Source organism: Zingiber officinale, chromosome 6B (assembly GCF_018446385.1).
Source record: "Zingiber officinale cultivar Zhangliang chromosome 6B, Zo_v1.1, whole genome shotgun sequence".
Taxonomy (NCBI): domain Eukaryota; kingdom Viridiplantae; phylum Streptophyta; class Magnoliopsida; order Zingiberales; family Zingiberaceae; genus Zingiber; species Zingiber officinale.
The window spans coordinates 136,494,123-136,514,176 of NC_055996.1; the positions used below are offsets into that span (position 1 = coordinate 136,494,123).

Below are 20,054 nucleotides of genomic sequence, written 5' to 3' on the forward strand. Positions count from 1 at the left end.
TTAGCCGGAAGTTCACTGTCCACGTGCTCGTCTGATGTCGAGTTTGCTTTGTTGTCCTCTTATTTTAGTGTTGGGCACTCGATTTATGGCCGAGTTAAAGGTGATATCGGATCGACCGATGATTTTTAAGCGTTGATCGCCTTGACTTGAATCTCCTTTGACCTCTACCATGGTTGCAGGATAGGACCCCTTATCATCACGACATCAATATTCAATAAATTTTAACAATAGCAAAACCACTAATTATAATATAGTTATAGTCCAATATAGCTCACCATTAAATGTGTTTAGTTTGTTGCTTCTTTAATTTAATGTTGTTAAATCTTCTCTTATTTATTTATCTATCATCTCCCTAACTAGGTAGAATTTTTTAAATTATCAAAATTTGAGCTTTAATTATTGATCGAGCCGAGTTTCCCTATCATCTCCCTATCATCTCCCTGTGTCAACAATTATGATGTACAAACTTATTTTGATAAACTAGTCGAGTCTAAAATGAATCTGATCATTGAAATTATTATTCTTGATTTTGCTTATACTTTAAGTTTGATTTATTTATATTCTCTTAACTTGTTTGAATGTTTAAAAAAATTATAATTTTAAGCTTATTCGTTTAGTTATCAAAGTACGATCATATAAACTTATTTATTTTATTTATCATATTGATGAGAATTTTATCCATCAATATAATTTATAAATTTTATTCATGAATATTATTCATGAACAATTCATAAACCTTATTTATTTATTTTTAATTAACATTATATATGTAGCTTACGTCGACTAAATCTAGTATGACGAGCCGACTTCTCAAAAGTTTTCTATCATTTACTAAAGTAAATCGAGAAGTGCTCATAACAGTAACTTATTAGCCAATATTTTTAGGTTAATTATCTATTAAAGGAAATTGAGAAGACACATTATAATGTTATAATGTTAGATGTATGAGAAATTGAGAAGACACATTATAATGTACTGTTATTATACTATTACTCCAGGGGCACAAATCTTATTCACTAAGATTTACAATCCGAAAATATGTATTCAAATTTATTCATTGAGTTTAATAATTATTCAAACTTATTTAATTAACTTGGTATCTAAAGAACATAAATAAATTATTATCAAATTTGAACACCAAATTTATTTAGGGATATTTGTTTCGTCTACCGTCATAGTCAAAATACCTTAATGAGGCCCATGTGTTGTCTAATTGGGCCGATTGGCCCATTATTTATCCCAATTCACTTTTCAAGCCCATGAGGAGCCGGCTTCTGCCAAATGATGATCACGTTGCGCAGCGGCTTCCCGTCGAGCACCTGAACGGCCATCCTGCTCACCGCCGCCTCCGATCGTCGTCCTCCGCTGCCTCCATTTTCCTCGAAGAACCACTCGCGATCCGCTACGTTCCTCTGCTGCAAAATGCCAAGGAACCCTAAGCGGAAGCTCTCGCCCTCGCCTACCCGGTCCATCGAAGCTCTGAAACCCTCCTTCGAGCCCTACGCGGACCTCCTATTCCCTACCTCAGAGCAATGCCAGGCCGTGCGTGACGCTCTCCTTGCCCACCACGGATTCCCCCAGGAGTTCGCCAAGTACCGGAGGTCCACCGACAGCCTGGATGAGGGCGGTGATGCCAGGGAGACGGTCCTTGATGGTCTCGTGAGTACGCTCTTGTCTCAGAATACTACGGAGTCGAACTCGAGAAGGGCGTTCGAGTCCCTTAAAACCGCCTTCCCTACCTGGGATCAAGTTAGTCGTTTCTGGCATCCACAATCCGACCTCCTCCATTTGCCCTAGTAGATAGTAATATTTAATCATTCGCGACTTTTGTGTTTCTTGATGGGAAAAGGCTCTTGTTGCGGACACAAAGCTGGTAGAGGATGCCATCAGGTGTGGAGGATTGGCTGTGACCAAGGCAGCAAGCATAAAGAACATTCTGAGGGCATTGAAGGAGAAAAGAGGCGAAATTTGTTTGGAATACTTGCGAAGCTTGTCTGTGGACGAGATCAAAGCTGAGCTATCCAAGTTCAAGGGAATAGGACCAAAAACGGTACCACTTTTTGCTAATTCTTATTCAATTTTAAGTCTGGGAATCTAAAGGGGAGTGAAGTGAAACCGATTTTAGTTTGATTTCTACTAAGTAGTTCCTTTTCTACTCGAAAGTTAAAATTTTCGAGGATGAACTGTTGGATGAGTCTCCTGGATTACCATGTTTTGGTTACCTTGTTGGCTACATTTGATTCTCGATATCTAGGGTGAAGAATTGAAGATTTACTATGCGATGTGTTTCCATTGAGTTTTGAGCTTATCTCGGGCTTCAAATCATGGGCGTTGTGAGATAGGTTTGATTCAATGCGCTGCTTTGTGCTAATCCAAAGGTTTAGGGGTTTGTGCTAATCCAAAGGCTTAGGGAAAATCCAATTGTGTGAGCAATTGTATTGGCTGGAAGGATGATCAAACAGTGATATTTTTGCTACAAATCTTGATTCGCAAGAACCTTGTCATTGTTCAATTACAAATCTTGTAACTTTGTGAGCTCAAGTTCATCGAATTTGTTATTTTACTATTCTGTGCAATCAAAACGGTCCTTATTTATCAATCATGTTTTAATCACTTTCTACATGCCAGGTAGCGTGTGTTCTAATGTTCCAGCTTCAGCGAGATGATTTCCCAGTGGATACTCATGTGTGCTCTTTTAACTAATCTCAAATTCCAGCAAAGTATCAACTAATATATGCAGAACCATGGTGCTTTTGCAGGTTTTTCGGATAACGAGGGACATTGGTTGGATCCCCATTAAAGCAAACAGAGAGCAAGCATATATCCACCTCAATAATAGAATACCTAATCATTTGAAGTTTGACCTGAATTGTCTTCTTGTAACTCATGGAAGACTTTGTCACAGGTGTTCTGTTAGAAGAGGTAATCAGAACACGGGAGATGGTCCACAGGTTTCCTGCCCTCTCACTCAGTACTGTAAGAATACAACGAAATAAGCTAATCATTTCCAGCTTGCATCTCTGTAAATCTGCATCACCTGCTATCTTTCCCATAAATATTATGAGTGAAGCACTGAAGCTACTGTATTTTATCCTTATGTTGGTTGCAACTCTTCCTTCTTCAATTGCCTGAGCTGTAACACATTGAACTCTACCTAGTCTGTACATCTGCTTGTCATAGTTGGGCCTCATTGGTCATCTCTTAGAGTGCTTGAATAGTCTTTGACCTAAATGAAAGTTACTGAAGATGAACTCATGAAGCTGTACTATGACAATTAGCTATCTTGAAATGTTGCTTTGAATATAGCGCTCCATGAATACATTTAACATACTGAAGTTGGTTGTCCCTTTGTGAGAGAAAAATCAAGGTTTAAAAATCATCACTATATGTATCAGTTCAAATGATGGTCATCTTATCAAGTTTTCAAGAAGCCCTAGTGTTGAAGTTGTATGTGACAAGCTTGGCTGATATGAGGTAGTAGTCCAACTCGAGGGAGAGTGCTAATGAATGATTGTATCAATCAAGGATAGGCAGATAAGTCATTTATATACTTGTATATGCTATAAGATACGGCTAAGAGGGGAAGCCTGAGAGATAATTCTCTCCTCAACAGCTTATCTCTTTAAAGAAAAACATTCTTTGCAATTGGTTATGTCATAAAGCAAACTGTTTTGTCTTTAACCTGTATTGTTTCCTAGAGAATTCAGTCCAAAGCCACCTAATCCTGTTCCTTACTTGAAAAACAATGTAGAAGTTGAAATAGTTCCCTTCCAATTGAACACCCATATCTTATTTGTCCTTGTCCAACAAAAAGGTATTCTTTTTTGGATAGTGTCTTATAGTTCCTTGTTAGTAAATTAAAAAAAAAAGCGATCTTTCATAATTAATGCAATCAATTGATGACTAATTCAAGGATTCTTTTTGTTTTAGTTGTCCACTGGTTCTAACTTGTAACTTGCAAATGGTTGATGACTTGCTAGTCCAATAAAGACATCTATTTAAAAGAGCAATTGGTTGAGTGGGAGTCTTGCAAGAAAGCAGTAGATTAAAGTAACTAATCTTGGTATAAGGATTGATTGCACCAGGAGCTATCGGTGGACTGCGCAACTGAGAACTTTCAAACCAATATGTTAGACGGGGATTTGTCAGGAAGAAAGTGGATGCAATCGAGTTTAATATTCTTGAAAATTTTCTGTTCAACTCTTATTCATTGGCTTGTCTTTGTCTATCATAGAGGTTAGCAACTAACTCATAGGCAATCCTATGCTTTTGGTTCTAAAGAAGATATGTTCTGATATTATCAACATTGTTAATACTTGCTTACATCACTACCCACTCATTATATTCTCTTTTTTTTTTTTCTGGCCAAAATTAGGTTGTGTACCTTTAAGTCACTCTCTTGTCATCTACATTTATAATATTCATACTTCTTTTCCTCTTTGATTCACACTCATGTGTGGGATTATGCAAATAGCTGCATAAGTACTATTATTTGTCTAACTTTACTGGGTACGAGGCCACTCAACCTGCCGTAGTGGACCAGTGCTTCAAGATTTTAAGCATGGTAAGCAAAAAACAAGTTTCTTTCCCATTTTTGTTTTATATTGAATTGGTAGGACAAAGTTGTGGAGCTACACAAATGCATCTCTAGCTTTTCACCTTTTAGGATTTCAAGTGATATGCTCTCTTATTCTCACGTTTATTTGCAACAAAGTTGGATTTTCTGTTAAGTGGTACTAATCTTGTCCTCCTGCAGTTATTAGTATTTTTCCACTTTGTTTATTGAAACGATGAAACTTCCAGAGCATGCTATCATGTAGAAGAAAAATATAAAACAAAAGTTGCATCCACTTGGTGATGCTCTTTGTATCTTGATTTTTTTTTTTCCCTTTGATTGACTCTAGCAATGTATTTGCTGTGGAGAAACATTAATTTACTGATGAGAAAAGTCATGTCAGCTCAGTATAAGGATGGGTTCGATCCGACATTGGCTCTTCATCCAATATCCCTACTGAAGAAATGGAAACTGGTGTGGCAGCACAAGGTTCTGGTTCCAGGGAGCTGAAAGCCAACTCTCTCTATCCAGACAAAGGAGAAGAGAAAAGGATTCGCTTGTTTGGCTTTGAGTTCGATCCAAATGGGGATGGGGAGAGTGGAAACAAGGAGGATGGTGAGAAGATTTCACCTGCCCCTGCTTTCTGCTCTGTCAGTGGACCGGAGGACAAGAAGTATGGGTGCCAATTCTGCCGCAAGGAGTTCCCAAACTCGCAAGCGCTCGGGGGCCATCAGAATGCCCACAAGAAAGAGCGGTTGAAGAGGAAGAAGCTGGAGCTCCAGGCCAGGAGAACTGGCGTCGGTTTCTACCTCCAACCTCTCATCAAAAGCCACTGCTCCGGATTCGACTTATCGGTGCCATGGTACTACCGTGCCACCGCGCCTGACTACCTCTTGTTTGAAGAGTCAAATGGGAACTTCAAGACTGTGGATCAGAATGCCTTCTCAGGCGGTCTCCTGCCATCTAAGCCACCTACCTTTGTGCCTCATCTTCCGGTCGAGCAGCACCCCGGCTTGCAGGGAATGATGCAACAGGAGAAACAATTGCCAAGCTGGCCAATCGCCGCCATATCTTCGTCCTTGTCCAGGTCAAAACAAAGTTACCAAGAACTGGACCTTCAGCTGCGCCTTGCGGTGAAGTCCACTGCCTGCAACACTACCAGAAATGGGTTCCAAGCTTAGCCAAGGGACATGTTCCAGCCTATGAACTCACAAAGTCACAATACACGGATCGACCGATTTCCTCGACTAAAAAAGCTACTTGCAAGGATCTCAATCTACATGGTAGTTTGATCCAATGAATTGTTGCATGTGAATTATATTCTCGCAGCAACTTTTGTTCTCGTAGACTTCAAGAACTAGACAACTGCCCCAACATCGAAGCATCGACTATCGAAGAGGAGCTTCTATGTGAGATGTACATATTTTGCCTCTATAAAGATGAATTCTTTGTTTATATCTTCGTCATCATCTCATCGTCGTTCATTGAGCTCTATGTTGGTCTGTGACTTATTTAACTTTTATGTTAAAGATGATTGATCGATCTATGTAAGGTGATTTGAGATGGTAGATATCAGTAAATCAGTGCTCGAAGCTGTCAATGTTAATCTGGCTGCAACTAAATAATTCTAAGCATTTGGATGTAATTTAGATACTAATTTTATGGGAAAATTTATCTGATTTTCAAAATGCCGTAGACTATAAATTTGTCAAAATACTTTCAAAGCATTTAAAAATTCTTTGCTTTTGATGAAATATGAAATAATAAAATATAATATTTTTATTTGAGTGGAAAATTAATATGTTCAGTTACATAAATATGACTGTATATATAATCAGGAATAAATCGGTTTATATATCTCGGAGCCAGCATCCGGAAAATGAAGATGAATGATCTCTATAAATCGGTTTATATATATCGGTTTATATATGATATTTTAAAAAACATTATTTGAAAGCATGTTCTTGAAGATAGAAGACAAAACTATATGCGTAGCGATAATGGAAAAGCAAAAATACCGATCGAAATACCCATCTCTCTCTCTCTTTTTGTTTCTTTTTGTGTGCATGGTGACCTCACCAAAGGACACCTAATAGAACATAAAGGTATAATTCTGGGTACAACAGATAGTGACCGAGTATTCCTCAGCGGGTCCCATCGGATGCAGGAAATAGTGTACGGTGGACGGACGAGAAGCAGAGCTCCTGCTCCACCGGGCTCCACAAAAAGCTTGCGTTTAAACCCAATCGCGAGTTCGGTATTGGCTTGAGTGGATAGAAAATGAGTCGGAAAAAGTAAAGCTTTCTCTTCCTGAGGGGAAGGATCCACCGTCCGATGTTATAAAATGAATAAATAAACGGTCAGATGTATGATCTCGTATATGTATTTTTATGCGGACGTTAAATGAGCAGGTCGTGTGGCTGAGATTAAGACCGTTCAGAGTGTCCCTGAGGTACATTTGAAAGTCCTCTTCCTCTTTCGCTCTCTTCTCTCCGCCTCTTCCACCGTTCGTGGCGGCTCCGATCACCATCCCGCAACGCCATTGCCTTGGAGTTTGGTTTTGAGAGGTGTAGCCGAGGAAATCCGGGTTGTAGTCTCCGGCGCAGATCCTTTGAAGGAGTTGGGAGTAGTTCTGGGAGGCTGTCGTTCTTCAAAGGAGGTAGATGCCTGCTCCGGGTTTCTCTTCGTCGAAGTCGGAGAAGAAGGTGGATTCCAATAATGCGCCGAATAATCCCAGGAGAGATCCTTACGAAGTTCTCGGGGTGGCTCGCAATGCTACGGATCAGGAAATCAAGAGTGCGTACAGGAAATTGGCGCTCAGGTGGGGACCTGGGTTTAGTTTTGGTTTTGCTTGCTATTTGATTCATGCTTATTTCTTGAATGTCGATCCTGTTGGTGCATTTGTTTTTTTGGATTCGGTTTGTTATTTTCTACAAGGGGCGTGTTTGGATGAGAACGAAATCCAGCCTTTTGGGTTGAATGAAGGACTAATTTGCTAACAGATATGCATAACACAGGAACAAATTCGAAGTTGAAAATTACATATCATATTCCTTTTAGTTTGCAGTTGATCTTACAAAGGATTTATAAATTATAGTAGGAAAAACTTGTATTAAGGTAAACAACATTCAACATGTCAACGACGTCCTTGTAGTCTGCAATGTTAAAATGTACACATTCAACACGTACATTTTAGCTTCACAGTAGAAAAAAAAAATCTATATCCCGATGAACAACATTCAGAATGTCTGTTGTCCAGATATCTAAGGTGTTTAGACTTGACCAGGGTATTTTAGTTTTGGAAACCAAAATCAAGTAGATGCAGCTTTGCTGCTACTACCCGTGATATATAAGAGTGTTTAGAGTTGACCAGGGTATTGAAGTTTTGGAAACCAAAATCAAGTAGATGCGGCTTTGCTGCTACTACCTGTGTCAAGTCTGATGAATATATGTTTCAATATTCACGATTGCACAGCTTTCTCCTCTGCAAATGACCACAAGGCTAGCACTAGGTCTGGACGAAGTTATGTAGATGCTATTAAGGAGCTAAATTATCATCCTCAACACCTACCTTTGGTATATGCAGATTATGTGACTGTGGCATCTTTGAGAATACAGATTACAATTTATCCAACTGATTGAACTCTTTGCTCTGTACCATGTCCTTGCTAACTAATTCTTGAATTATTGTATGAAATCAGCCAGGACTAATAACATGATAATATCCAACTGTGAAAAATCAACTTTGTGATTAAGGTGTTGCTAATTCTATTTTAGGCTTTAGTTCAATGTCATAGGATTCATGGTCAAGGTGAACCATAGTTTTTTTTAATCATTTGCTTCTTGTTTACCACGAAGACTCAAACAATGAAATCCACAAACTCTGAAGCAAATAAGCATCTTTATGTTTGCTAATATATTGAATTCTATATCTTTATTGACAATTCGGCTATAATACAATCCAGATAAAAACATCCAGTTCATACTGACGTTGGTTATGCAGACAATGAGCTAGCTGGTTAGACAAAGAAAATGCTTTAGGTGGATTCAAAGTGTAAGCAAAATCAGTTTACCATTTAACAAAATCAATTTTGGATACTATGTAGTATGCTTCCTACAACTTGGGCATCAAGGACTTGTTTACTTGGACTCATCAATAAGTTAATTTACTAAATTATTTACAGCAAACTTGGTTAATCCATATCTTGGTAGGGAATATTTGTTAAGCTTGTGGTGTTCATTCAATGGTAGCTACTTTCAAGTCATTGCTTGGAAATTCTCTAGTAACAGCAATGAATCGAAACTTCATTGCTTGGAAATCCATGTAGTTGTGCTTACTTTGCAGGTACCATCCTGACAAAAATGCAAATGATGCTGCAGCAGCTGATGTTTTTAAGGAAGTCACTTTTGCATACAGTATATTGTCCGATCCAAATAAACGACGTCAATATGACACATCAGGTTTCGAGGTTTGTGATACAAGTTCATTCATTCTTTATATTGGTTCACTTGCTATTAGCTTTTCTCTCATGATTCTGCATACAGCTATATTTACATTCCGCTTCTTTGTCTATTTCATCGTCTCATTCAAGCACCAAATGGATAACGAGCTAGAATTTAACCTGACCAGGCTATTGAAGCAGAAGGTCAAGAGCTGGAGCTTGATCTTTCCAGTCTTAGTACTGTCAACACTATGTTTGCTGCACTATTCAGGCAAATGCGTTCAGCTACTATTCTTGCATCTCATCATAGCATTTTTGTACAACTATTGAAAAAAGTTTCGATGACTAAATTTCACAATCTGTTCTGCATGTTAGTAAACTTGGTGTTCCAATTAAGACAACTGTTTCTGCAATTGTTTTGGAGGAGGCACTTAATGGTTCAGTTGCTGTTTTTCCGCTTTCGCTGGGGCAGTCAATTTCTAGAAAGGTCAGACTCTGTCTTAGTGGCTTTAGGACTGCATCCCACTTTTCCTTTGTTTACTCTTCCAATGTTGTGCAGGTGGAAAAGCAGTGCGCGCACTTTTATTCAGTAGAAATAACAGAAAGGGAGGCTCACGCGGGAGTGGTTTGTAGGGTCTGCTCATCTGAGAAAAGCAAATTCAAGGTTAATTCAGCATCTTAGTCCACATTTGAATGGAGCATAAATGCCCCAGTTAGCAGTTCTTTATGGATATTTTACGACAAAAAATGATTTTGCTTTTCAATTTGTTCATAACGAGGTTTTAAACTACTTTTTATTTTTTTCATTTCGGGAATTTAAAACCTCTTGTTTTACTTTATTTACCTTTTGTACAGCTCCTGTACTTCGAGCAGGAAGAGAGTGGTGGACTGAGCCTCGTGTTGCAGGTTAGCTAAATGTTGGGCTAATATCTATTATTTGAAATTAAATCTACAAAAGAAGACTGTTTGAAGTTCATACTAAATTGTAATCATGTTGAAATTGTCCTCTCTTTGTAGTTAACTTCATGATGTTATTAGATGATGATATATCTTTTAACTAATAGTACTTCTGATGTTCATCAAACTTAATGAATGGTGCAGGAAGACAGCACTAAAACTGGCAAGGGTGCTTCAGCAGGAATGTTCTTCCTTCGTTTTCCAGTATATCGGTTTGATCCAAGCCATTCGGTAAGGTGGACGACTGTCTCAAAAGTTGTACACCCAACTTTTGGACCATCTAACTTAACCTCTCTTTTGTATTGATCACATTTGTTTCTTCAAGATATCAATTGCTAAAGATCCTGATTCCGCCTTCTTTAAGAAATTGGATGGGTTTCAAGCATGCGAGGTAAATGAGTTGAAACCTGGCATCCATGTCTTTGCAGTCTATGGTAAGTTTTCTAGTCATATTTATATTATTTTGCCGAGTGATTTCTGATCGTAGAGTTCTTTCTAGGCGACAACTTCTTTAAAAGTGCAAATTACACAATAGAAGTTATGTCAGCGGAGAACTTTTCAGTTGAAACAAGAGAACTCCAAGACGTGGAAGCGAAGATATTAACTAAAAGAGCTGAGATCTCCAAGTTTGAGATGGAGTATAGAGAGGTTTATGTGCCTCTTGGTTTACCGATATTTTGTTTACATTGTTCATACCAGTTTTCTTGTCTTCTTCATATGAAATTAACAGGTATTAGCAAGATTCAGAGAGATGACCGACAGATATGCTCAGGAAATGAAAGGGGTGAGTTCTTTGCTTCGCACAACCTGAATAAGTGCACTTTTTCTTATCTACTTTTACTTGGTCTATTACGATTGTTATTGTTACTCCTGCGATAGATCGATGAGCTTCTGAAGGAAAGGAATGCAATCCATGCTTTATACACCACCAATCTTCCTTCAAAACGAACCACCTTCAAGGGGTCTAGGTGTGAAGAAGAGTGCCCGACAAAAGAAAAGAAGCCAAGGGACCGATCGAGAAAGAAGAAATGGTTCAAAATTCACTTGAAGGTCGATCGTCGAAAAGCATGTTAAGACGGTAAGAAATTGCCAATCTTCTACTCGAACTTTCTTACCGTCCAATGGTTTAGCTTTGTTATAGGTTTGCTTTTTGAAGCATTTAGAGATGCTGCAAAGATCAATCATGGATGCCTCTCAAGACCACATTTTGTTCTATCTTTGTAGGGGTCCATTCCTTCCCTTCCCTTTTTCGTGTTCGTCGGTAGATTATCAATCGCGAATTCTGAATGATATAAGCTAATATTATCTATTAGCTGTCATTTTGGCAGTTTGGATATAGGCAATGCTTTGTGTATATTAGACTACCATCAATGGTCTTGATACCTGCCCTGATCCTTTTCATTCATCACTATGAACTTGTGCATCGTAAAACTTATTAACAAGATTCAGCTTTTTATATTATTTTATTTAACTTTATATTGATCTGAATTACATGTTTATTTATTATACAATTAGCATGGCATCAAATAACAACTATTGTTGTTCATTGTGGAGTTTATTCATTATATAATTGAGTGTTACTATAAGTTTCATACAATTCATGTTAAATTCAACCACTAGAAAGAGCGTCATAACCATTATTGACAAGCCTAATCCAAACACAGTAATCACAGATTTAGCTTGATTAAGATGGAAGAATTTAAGTTCATCATTAAATATGATTTAGGGTTTTCAAGATAGAAGATTTGGAGCATATCAAAAAGTGGACAAGATAAATATAGTTATAAAACCTTGTACAAGAGATTTTGCCATAAGGACATCGCAGCCTTTTCAGTTCATATAAGGGAGCAGTGAGATGATACATCAGTAACAAGAGAGAGAGAGGCGTACGTACGAAGAGATCCGGATTCGGATCCGGATCCGATCAAGCGCAGGCGCATGGGTTCTCCACGACGACCAAGTCCTCCTCCCCGCCGCTGCGGAAGAGCAAGTACCCGACGGCCAGGCCCACGACGACGGCTATGAAGATGCCGGCGTTGAAGGACATGACCGCGAGCATGAGAAGGTACCCGATCGCGGAGTTGACGCCGAAGAGGAGGGCGGTGGCGAGCCTGGCCGGTGAACCGGCGACGGCGAAGGAGGCGGGCGCGAGGAGAGGGGCGGCGATCGGGGAGCGCTTGGATCCGACGGCGAGGAACTTGAATCGGAGTCGGCGGTCCTCCATGTATTGGTAGAAGGCGGCGACGGCGAAAAGGGCGACGAGGCTGAGGAGGTAGGAGGTCCAGGAGTCGGTCCGCCAGGAATCGAACAGGATCGTCGCCTTGATGCCCCAATAGAAGGTCATGTGCATCATCTTGAGGGCTGAGATCGGAGGAACCAGCGACGGAAGAAGAAATTGGATAAAAGGAGAAAACTTAAATCGGGAAAGTGTACATAAAAACCCAACGTTCTATCGTCCGCTATATCTCGAACTCTGGGTTCTACCCTGTAACATCTGCCCACGGTGGAAGGACGGATTCGTAATTTTACATTGAGTAATGGGTGCAGTACAACTTGTACTACCAATCCGATAACTGAGATGCACTTAACCAGAATCACGTCCAAATTCCAACTCTTGGGGTCGGACTCGAACCCGGTTCCACACGACACACTTGTTTGATCTTTAATAATTAACATTACCTAAAATTCGAACATATTTCAAATGAATTAAAATTATTTATATTTTTGAATTCCAGATCAAATTTAAATATCATATATATTTTTATATTATTCGGTTTGTTTATATTACTCGGTAGCTTCTGAAATAATGATGTACTGATTAAATCCTCTCATAAATAACTAGAATCTAATATTTAAATTTCAACGAATTTTTCCTTAAATGAGAGCTTAAAATTACTAATTATCTAGATAGATCTAATGAACGATTTACCTTAATCATCGATTAAAAATTTTAAAATTAGATCAATTACTTTCAAGATTAATCGATTGAACTGGATATATAAATTAAAAAAATTACTCGGTAACTATTTCATTTAGTAATATTTTTTAGCTACGTGGAACAAATAATTGGACCAACCTGCATCCGTGCCGAATACTTCATCATTGGGACGGACCACGTTCCACCCTTTTACTATAACCTTCTAGAGGTAAATCACGACACAATGACCCTAGAAGCAGCTTATACAAACTTGCCCATAAACTAAGTAATAAATGAGATTGAAAAATGTCTCTTTAGTCCAAAAATACACGGAAGAATATTTCTAATGATCCCACAATGACACGCATTGATTTAACGAACGAGACTTCCATTTTAATGATACATTGAATGTTCTTTATAACTTACTGAATAAATGGACAGGTCTCTGTTCTATCACACAATTATCGGACCAGGTTATTTCTTGATAATAATAATGCATGTTCTCGTGGATGTATCGGTTTTCATGGAAGTCGTACTACCCTTACTGCTTTGGCGACGTTAATTCCCTCAGGTTGAACTTGGAAAGCTCCTTGTATCTTTCAACCACTCCAATCAAGCAAATCGTCTGTCAACAGATCACCAAAATAATTTCATGATCAGATAAACTTAGCCTGGTTTTGTCAAAGAAAGGCGAAAATATTAATGACCAAGTAAAACTTAACAAGTGAAATCAGTTTCAAGTCAAGAACATCATTTCATACTTCATACTGAGGTTTTGTCTTCAACTGGAAAACTACTACTTCTAATTGTGTATTTATTTTAATCTTATAATATATTTCACTTAGTTTATCTACTCTCAAATGTAAGGATACACAGAACTGAAAGTAGGATTGACAAATCTGCAGTGGTAGAGACGAGAGGTACCTTAGCAATCTGTACTATGATGGACTTATCTGGGTTTTTGAGGTCCACTTTATGAGGCTGGGGAACAGATTTTGCCACTGCATTTATGATCGTCATCCTCTCAACACTGGTATTAGCTCGAGCATCGTATAGTACTGCAAACTACAAGAGCAAGGAGTAGCTAAAGCTATCTTCTATCTTTTTCTTGAATTAAAGAATATTGAAAACAAAAACAATAAATACTTGCATGGAGAAAAGGAGAGAAAAAAAACCCGGGAAATTGTGACAGGAGATACATATAAAATTATGAGCTGAAAGTAACAGAAGTCGCTACTTTCTCAAAACAAAGTGGCAAATTTCTTTATCATTTATTCCTCTATATTTCATCCATGTTCTTAAGAGATGCTTGTAGAAGATATCATGCATAATATCTCAAATAGAAGGATATGACCATACCTTTTGTGGAGTAGGAGCTTCACTCGGAAAGTATTCTGCAACTAATGGTTTGATTGCTTTTGAAATCTCCGATTCTGATGCATAACATGCCAACTCAACTGGTAAAAATCTCAATATAAACCTGGAAGACAAAGTTTGGAATTTGAATAAGTTTGGTCCTTTTATAGTGTTTACCAACAAAATTAGCAAAAATTGAGATGGTATGAAAAATGGACCTTGACATATGCTTCCTTGTCGAAGCAATTCTAGTCATCATGTATTGCACAATTTTACTAGGACCAGGCTCTCCAGCTCGTTTGTGCATTTGAATAAAGATGACACCATTACAACCAGAGTCAAGGCTCACAAAGTGCCTCTGTTTTTAAAATGCAAAGATAAAAAATTAACATAACAAACAAAAAAAAAAAACAAATTCTAAAGCATCAAAGAAACATGAACATAAGTTAGGACAACAAACAACCAGCCTCAGGATATGAAGGATCTAATACACCTAGAAGAAACCCAAATTGAGACCTAGAGCTTACAAAGGATTCTAGTCAGAAGAGAATATATATATATAATTCAATAAAACTACAGTCACAATCTCTGACATAGATTAGTAATGAAAAGGAACCCTATTAATGAAACCCCAGTTCAAGTGCATGGTGCATGGATTAAAATGTCGTCCAAAAAGAGATTGATGGATGTATGTCATTTTTTGCCATAGTGGATATACTTCATTATGTGCTGGCTGGACCATATAATGGAGAGACTGAGATTGAATTTTGGAATACAGCTTTAGCAATTTACAGGATGGACAAAAATAATGCTATATTGAAGATTATGTCTTAGACTAACATTCTTCAGAAAAATAGAAATTGATAAATCCAGTAACTTTTCCAAACAAATTATCATTGGAATGTTTGAGGTCCAAAAAAAAGGTTTTTAAGAAGTAAAGATGCATGAAGTACAGGCAGCAATTAATTAGCACGGACATCAGCAAACAAGGCAGTAATAAAGAAGCATGTAAAGGTCAATTGAGATATCAATTGAAATTAAAGATCATGATTTGAGAGAGTACGACACTAATAAGCTCGATTCTAACTTCCTGATTGTACCATCTTTGAATTTTCTGAGCAAATCAGTATAGCAACAGGATAAGATAGATTTAAAAGTAATAATCAAATTGAAATAAACCTTCTTCCTATCTCCTAGCTCCTTGAGCTCCTCTTCAATCAACTCATCAATAGGTTTATCCTCTTGTTTTCGTGCATCTGCATCTACTCGTTGCTTCTTAGATGGTATCTCCTCCCTTTCATTGGCAAGTTCTGGGATTTCCAATTCTTCACCGTCATGGGGGACAGCGGGGGCATCTTCTTTGTCCTTCCTCGTTTGCAGGTCTTCCTGGTCTTGTGGGCAAGCAGTTGGTTCTTCCGCATGAGCATCATCTTCTTCATCACTAGAAGAATCAGAATCACTAAATTTAATTTTTGTATTTAGTGGTTTGCTAGGAACAGCACTAGATTTCGCATTCGACTCTTTCCCATGCACTAACTCTTCATAAAACTGCACATTGAAGGAAAGCAATCCTACATTAGACCACACATCCATGGATTGCTATGCAACAACAAAGGCCAAAAAGCAGACACAAAAATAAGATGAGAAAGCTCTAATCTTTAATGCTACATAAATACAGTTAACCTAGATATAAAACCTAGGTGGAACCCAATTCAGAGGAGAACAAGAACGAACAGTCTCCAGGAGATTAAGGGCTTCATTTGCCGCCTGGCGCTCCCTCCCTCCGTCGCAAGTAAGGAAAAAACCTTGCACACCTGGACGCAGCGGATATAATCCCTTCCTGACGGATTTCTGCGCGGCAACGGTACAGATCATCGAACACAAAGTTCAGTTGATGATGCATGAGGAGGAGAGAAAGGTAAAAGAAGGTTAAAAGGTGGAGGAGAGAAGATTTACCCCATGGGGAAGGTACTTCCTCTTCTTCCCTTTGCTTCCGTGGACGCTAGCCTTGTTGCTGTCCGCCATGGCCGCTCTCTCTCTCTCTTCTCTGGAAGACCAGTGGCGTTGTCGAGATTTAAACCCTAGGATCGAACCGCCGCAGGTAGTGGGCGAGTGGATCCCGGTTCACCGAACCCGGTTTAGATAAAGGCGGTTCAACTTGATTTTCTACCATCGTGGTCCGTAAAGGAGGAGAAAATCAAAATTGCATTTTTTAGAGGACCAACATAGAGTAAATTAACAACAAACTACAGGGACCAAATTGAATTTTTTTGCTTCTAAAATCGCTCGTCCGATTCGTGGGCGAATAATGGAAGGGCAATCGATGGCGGCGGCGGAGGCCGGGAAGGCTACTTCGGACATGGAAGAGGTCCTCAAGCCCTTCTTCCAAAGGGCTTCTGAAGCTGAGGTACTCTTCTCCATTTCTGCTCTCTTCATCGATCGGAGTCCCCTCTCGGTTTTCGTCCTCTAGAAGTGTTTTTTTTAAGCAACAATTGGGGGAAAAAACTCGATTTTTTGAGCGACACTAATTATTTTTTTTGGAAAACATGGCTCCGATTCTTGTTTTCTCCCCCACGACATGATCTGTCTGAGTCATATTTAGCATGACCTAATAGAGTTGTTTGACATCATTTACTCTTCTCAGTTTACTTGTATCTCCATTTTTCATACTGTTTGATGGTTAGCGATATACTTCTGTGCTATCAGGAGTTCACTGAAGTAATTGATTGTAGTTTCCTTTTGCAAGGACTGTGCACCAGCTGCTCCTTCTCATGTTTGGTGGCACCTTTTAGGTCAACAAAGTTACACCTTCAACTATTAACACGTTATAGAAAGTGGGAAAAAGTTATAGTGCTAATGAAATTAGTACCAGGAGTCTTGTAAGTGATTTCTTAATATCTAAGGCCATTAACTGCTAGGAGGACTGTTAATTGGCATAGAACTTATTGGAATATCACAGACTAGTTAATTCCTTTGCTAACTTTGGTTTTGTACGTGTAGAATAATCATATAGACAAAATTTCCACTTTTTTTCTTCAACTACTATTTTTGGGCTATTTAAGCACTGTTTTAGCCTTCAAACTGTATATATTAGTGCCTAGATGACATCCTAATTACCTATTGGTTCTCAAATAGATATGCTTACTAGAATTTCACAGTATCATTAGTGCAAATCATCATCATCTTCCTTGAGTCATGTTGTTATACCTCAATACTTCCAACTATATAAGAATACTTCCCTACCCTTTTTTTCAACAAAATACATCACATAGAAATAATATTCTTAAAACATCCAAAAGTAGTTGCATCACAATAGCGCAATGGAAATTATCTATTTAACTTGAAACTGTTCTAGTTTACAATATTTCCTTCACCTAATGCGTTCCATATACTTTCGGATGCTCCAACATGGTTCATCTAATGATTACATTCTTCTACCATTTTTTTCAACTCTTTTTGATAAACTCTACAGAATAATTTTCTTGCATTTCGTGATAGCACCATTCGTTTGTTATGTGGTAATTAAGAGACACTTGAGCATCATCTGTACTTGGGACATGATTTGCTCTAACCAAGGGTGCAACTAGTTGTCATGGGTCTTGCCTTTACTGGAAAATAATTACTCAAGACATCACTAATTTTCATCTATGTTATCACTGTAATACATTTTTCTCATACTATATGCCGAATCATAGATAGACATCTTTGCGATAGGATTCTTACTCCTTCGGTTGACAGAACTGTCCTATTCTCACTTCTCGGGCGGCCAATTTGTCCATTTTCTTCCTCTGAGTTTATCTCATTTTCTTTCTTTTTTCCGACTCTACCTATTTATATCTCCTTAAATGATACATTGGTAAAGAACTTGGAATGCCTGTCCTTGACCACCACTTTTTTTTACAGGATCGATTAGCAAAGTTGGAGGCCTTGCTTGCCAGGAAAGGTATGGTTAAATTATCTCAGGAACTAGGTTCAAATTGTATTCATGTGAAACTACTAATTATGTTAGGCGAGACGGATGGTGGATGCGCAAACATGGAAATATCATCCATCATCATTAATGATTTCCAGTCGAAGCTAGAAGCTGCACAGGCTGAATTAGCAAGTGAAAGAGACAAGGTTGTTGTATTACTCAAATTGCTTCTTAAACATGATAGCAATATTTCGATTACAAGCTTACGCATCGACTCGCAGGCCGCAAAGGAAATACAAAAACTTACAGCAGAAAACCGGAAACTTCAATATCGGATCACTCATCTAATTAGTGCAGTGAAGGATGCTGATGCCAAATTGACAACTTAAGTGGTGGTTTGCAACATAATTTCTAACCTTTTCTCTATAGATTACAGATTTATGAGTTACAATTTATGTACCTTTTAAGCTTGTGTTACAGAATATCCGTTTGGTTTTTGGTTTGTGATAACTTTTATTTTGACTTTGGAAAGATTTTTCTCTTCTTTTGACAAAAAACAAATCTTCATATAATTGTAGTGTATTGATTATGGTTGTCTCGAGCATTTGAGATTGAACATTTAAATTATATATTTTTTCCATAAAGTTTTTTTAGAAAGATTATATCAATGTCACAATGCTTGAAAGAATGGCTGTTTGAGAAATTGGATTAGCATTTGTAAATATAATAAAATAGTAACTTTTGTGAATTAATTATTTCTGAATTTTTTAAATTATTTTATATAACATATATTTAGTTTATATGAATTAGTATATGTTAAAATTTATGAAAATATTTTACAAATTATAATTAGTTTTGTATGAAATAATATAATTTTTCAGATAGATTTAAATGTAAGATAAAATGGAAAAGTTCACTTCAGAAAACGTTAAAATGATTTAATGATTACTATTTTTTTAATGGTGCCCAGAATTAATTAATGTTAATTGATTCGGCGGTTGGAATAGGGGATCCTTATTTTGAGGGGTCAACGTCACGTGGAAGTTAAAGGGCCCGGTGATCGACCGGAGAAGGATGGGCCGACCTCCCGGCCGGTCGATCGATGAATGATCGATGGCAAAAGGCGCCCCGACAGGAGTCGGGGTTCCGGCGCTCGATTGAACAGTAACGAAAGGCCAAGCGGAAGTCATGCTCGGGCGAAGACATAAGGTAACATATTGTTAGCAGTCCATACATAGCACCTCACCGAGGATCTCCCCAGCATACCGATGCCTATGGAGGCCTGGACGTGATGTGAGTGTCGTCCGGCCGGCCAGACGGACGCCTCGGCATGGGGTAGGGAGAGAAGGACAAGGACCATCTTATGACAGCTGTCAAGTCCTATGACTAGGTCATACTCTAAATCTGTCGACAAGGTGTTCTACTGTCCCATCGAAGACGTGCCCGGACTGTAGCAGTATGGTGTCAGGTAAACTTTCTGACAAACACATACCGAGATATAGGCTGAGGACATGTATTAGCCTCGGTAGGTGTGCGTGAGCTCTTTCATCGCTCTATATAAGGAGTCTTATACTTCGCCGGAGGTACGCGAGATACGATTTTTGGAGCCACTTCTTTATTGTCGAGCTTTACCTGACTTGAGCGTCGGAGGGTCGTCGCCGGGAACCCCTTCCCGGCCCGACTTTGTGCAGGTTCAGGGCCGTCTCAACCCTTCTTAAGGCCCTAGGCAGAAAAAATAAGACCTTAGTATTTTTAAAATAAATATTATTAGCGATGTTTAATTTTATTAGTTATAGTAAAAAGTAAAAGTTGTCACCCTAGCAGTTTAACACGACTAATTTTACGATTATATGAGGAGGTAAATCAGGAAGCTGTAGTTGACTATTGTGGGAAGAGCATTTTTTCAGCTTTATC

At 38.4% G+C, this 20,054-nt stretch overlaps 6 protein-coding genes across 10 annotated transcripts; 4 read left to right on the top strand and 2 right to left on the bottom strand.

Moving 5' to 3' along the window:
- Positions 1-1,267: 1,267 nt before the first annotated feature.
- LOC121989777 (putative DNA glycosylase At3g47830) lies at positions 1,268-6,010 on the top strand. Its single transcript, XM_042544014.1, has 5 exons — positions 1,268-1,749; positions 1,850-2,050; positions 2,629-2,685; positions 2,760-2,976; positions 4,959-6,010. Exons 1-5 carry the CDS (start codon positions 1,423-1,425, stop codon positions 5,063-5,065), a joined length of 909 nt encoding a protein of 302 aa, XP_042399948.1. The 5' UTR covers positions 1,268-1,422; the 3' UTR covers positions 5,066-6,010.
- Positions 5,144-5,736, top strand: LOC121991617. Its single transcript, XM_042545601.1, has 2 exons — positions 5,144-5,170; positions 5,221-5,736. The coding sequence occupies exons 1-2, from the start codon at positions 5,144-5,146 to the stop codon at positions 5,734-5,736; spliced, it is 543 nt and encodes a 180-aa protein (XP_042401535.1).
- Positions 6,011-7,001: 991 nt separating the features above from the next.
- On the top strand, positions 7,002-11,359 carry LOC121989778 (chaperone protein dnaJ 16-like). 5 transcript variants are annotated; one of them, XM_042544018.1, is made up of 12 exons: positions 7,002-7,376; positions 8,901-9,024; positions 9,186-9,268; positions 9,373-9,484; positions 9,557-9,661; positions 9,853-9,903; positions 10,099-10,185; positions 10,280-10,388; positions 10,454-10,602; positions 10,685-10,738; positions 10,834-11,032; positions 11,085-11,359. In XM_042544018.1, the coding sequence occupies exons 1-11, from the start codon at positions 7,219-7,221 to the stop codon at positions 11,026-11,028; spliced, it is 1,227 nt and encodes a 408-aa protein (XP_042399952.1). In that variant the 5' UTR covers positions 7,002-7,218; the 3' UTR covers positions 11,029-11,032; positions 11,085-11,359. The 5 variants fall into 5 exon arrangements, with proteins under 5 accessions (XP_042399952.1, XP_042399951.1, XP_042399953.1 ...); XM_042544017.1 differs by having other exon boundaries at positions 11,096-11,359; XM_042544019.1 differs by having other exon boundaries at positions 11,111-11,359.
- A 348-nt stretch (positions 11,360-11,707) lies between these two features.
- On the bottom strand, positions 11,708-12,414 carry LOC121989780 (copper transporter 5.1-like). Its single transcript, XM_042544020.1, has one exon. It carries the CDS (start codon positions 12,305-12,307, stop codon positions 11,879-11,881), a length of 429 nt encoding a protein of 142 aa, XP_042399954.1. The 5' UTR covers positions 12,308-12,414; the 3' UTR covers positions 11,708-11,878.
- Positions 12,415-13,149: 735 nt separating this feature from the next.
- LOC121989781 (THUMP domain-containing protein 1 homolog) lies at positions 13,150-16,322 on the bottom strand. Its single transcript, XM_042544021.1, has 7 exons — positions 16,184-16,322; positions 15,962-16,078; positions 15,407-15,775; positions 14,446-14,585; positions 14,231-14,351; positions 13,796-13,936; positions 13,150-13,496 (listed from the first exon to the last, which is right to left on the bottom strand). Exons 1-7 carry the CDS (start codon positions 16,250-16,252, stop codon positions 13,413-13,415), a joined length of 1,041 nt encoding a protein of 346 aa, XP_042399955.1. The 5' UTR covers positions 16,253-16,322; the 3' UTR covers positions 13,150-13,412.
- A 154-nt stretch (positions 16,323-16,476) lies between these two features.
- Positions 16,477-18,671, top strand: LOC121989782. Its single transcript, XM_042544023.1, has 4 exons — positions 16,477-16,634; positions 18,131-18,170; positions 18,237-18,346; positions 18,422-18,671. The coding sequence occupies exons 1-4, from the start codon at positions 16,536-16,538 to the stop codon at positions 18,527-18,529; spliced, it is 357 nt and encodes a 118-aa protein (XP_042399957.1). The 5' UTR covers positions 16,477-16,535; the 3' UTR covers positions 18,530-18,671.
- The last annotated feature ends 1,383 nt before the right edge of the window (positions 18,672-20,054 follow it).

What these genes read in the sequence shown, in the direction of transcription:
- LOC121989777 (XM_042544014.1), top strand. Translation starts at nt 1,423, where the DNA reads ATGCCAAGGAACCCTAAGCGGAAGCTCTCGCCCTCGCCTACCCGGTCC. An exon ending in ATTTCCCAGTGGATACTCAT is followed by an intron (nt 2,686 to 2,759) that starts GTGTGCTCTTTT and finishes GTGCTTTTGCAG; the next exon opens with GTTTTTCGGATAACGAGGGA. An exon ending in CTGCCCTCTCACTCAGTACT is followed by an intron (nt 2,977 to 4,958) that starts GTAAGAATACAA and finishes AAGTCATGTCAG; the next exon opens with CTCAGTATAAGGATGGGTTC.
- LOC121991617 (XM_042545601.1), top strand. Translation starts at nt 5,144, where the DNA reads ATGGGGAGAGTGGAAACAAGGAGGATG. An exon ending in GAGTGGAAACAAGGAGGATG is followed by an intron (nt 5,171 to 5,220) that starts GTGAGAAGATTT and finishes AGTGGACCGGAG; the next exon opens with GACAAGAAGTATGGGTGCCA.
- LOC121989778 (XM_042544018.1), top strand. Translation starts at nt 7,219, where the DNA reads ATGCCTGCTCCGGGTTTCTCTTCGTCGAAGTCGGAGAAGAAGGTGGAT. An exon ending in GGTTTGATCCAAGCCATTCG is followed by an intron (nt 10,186 to 10,279) that starts GTAAGGTGGACG and finishes TGTTTCTTCAAG; the next exon opens with ATATCAATTGCTAAAGATCC. An exon ending in TTGAGATGGAGTATAGAGAG is followed by an intron (nt 10,603 to 10,684) that starts GTTTATGTGCCT and finishes TGAAATTAACAG; the next exon opens with GTATTAGCAAGATTCAGAGA.
- LOC121989780 (XM_042544020.1), bottom strand. Translation starts at nt 12,307, where the DNA reads ATGATGCACATGACCTTCTATTGGGGCATCAAGGCGACGATCCTGTTC.
- LOC121989781 (XM_042544021.1), bottom strand. Translation starts at nt 16,252, where the DNA reads ATGGCGGACAGCAACAAGGCTAGCGTCCACGGAAGCAAAGGGAAGAAG. An exon ending in CCCTTAATCTCCTGGAGACT is followed by an intron (nt 15,776 to 15,961) that starts GTTCGTTCTTGT and finishes TTCAATGTGCAG; the next exon opens with TTTTATGAAGAGTTAGTGCA. An exon ending in AGCTAGGAGATAGGAAGAAG is followed by an intron (nt 14,586 to 15,406) that starts GTTTATTTCAAT and finishes TTTTAAAAACAG; the next exon opens with AGGCACTTTGTGAGCCTTGA.
- LOC121989782 (XM_042544023.1), top strand. Translation starts at nt 16,536, where the DNA reads ATGGAAGGGCAATCGATGGCGGCGGCGGAGGCCGGGAAGGCTACTTCG. An exon ending in GGCCTTGCTTGCCAGGAAAG is followed by an intron (nt 18,171 to 18,236) that starts GTATGGTTAAAT and finishes TAATTATGTTAG; the next exon opens with GCGAGACGGATGGTGGATGC. An exon ending in TAGCAAGTGAAAGAGACAAG is followed by an intron (nt 18,347 to 18,421) that starts GTTGTTGTATTA and finishes ATCGACTCGCAG; the next exon opens with GCCGCAAAGGAAATACAAAA.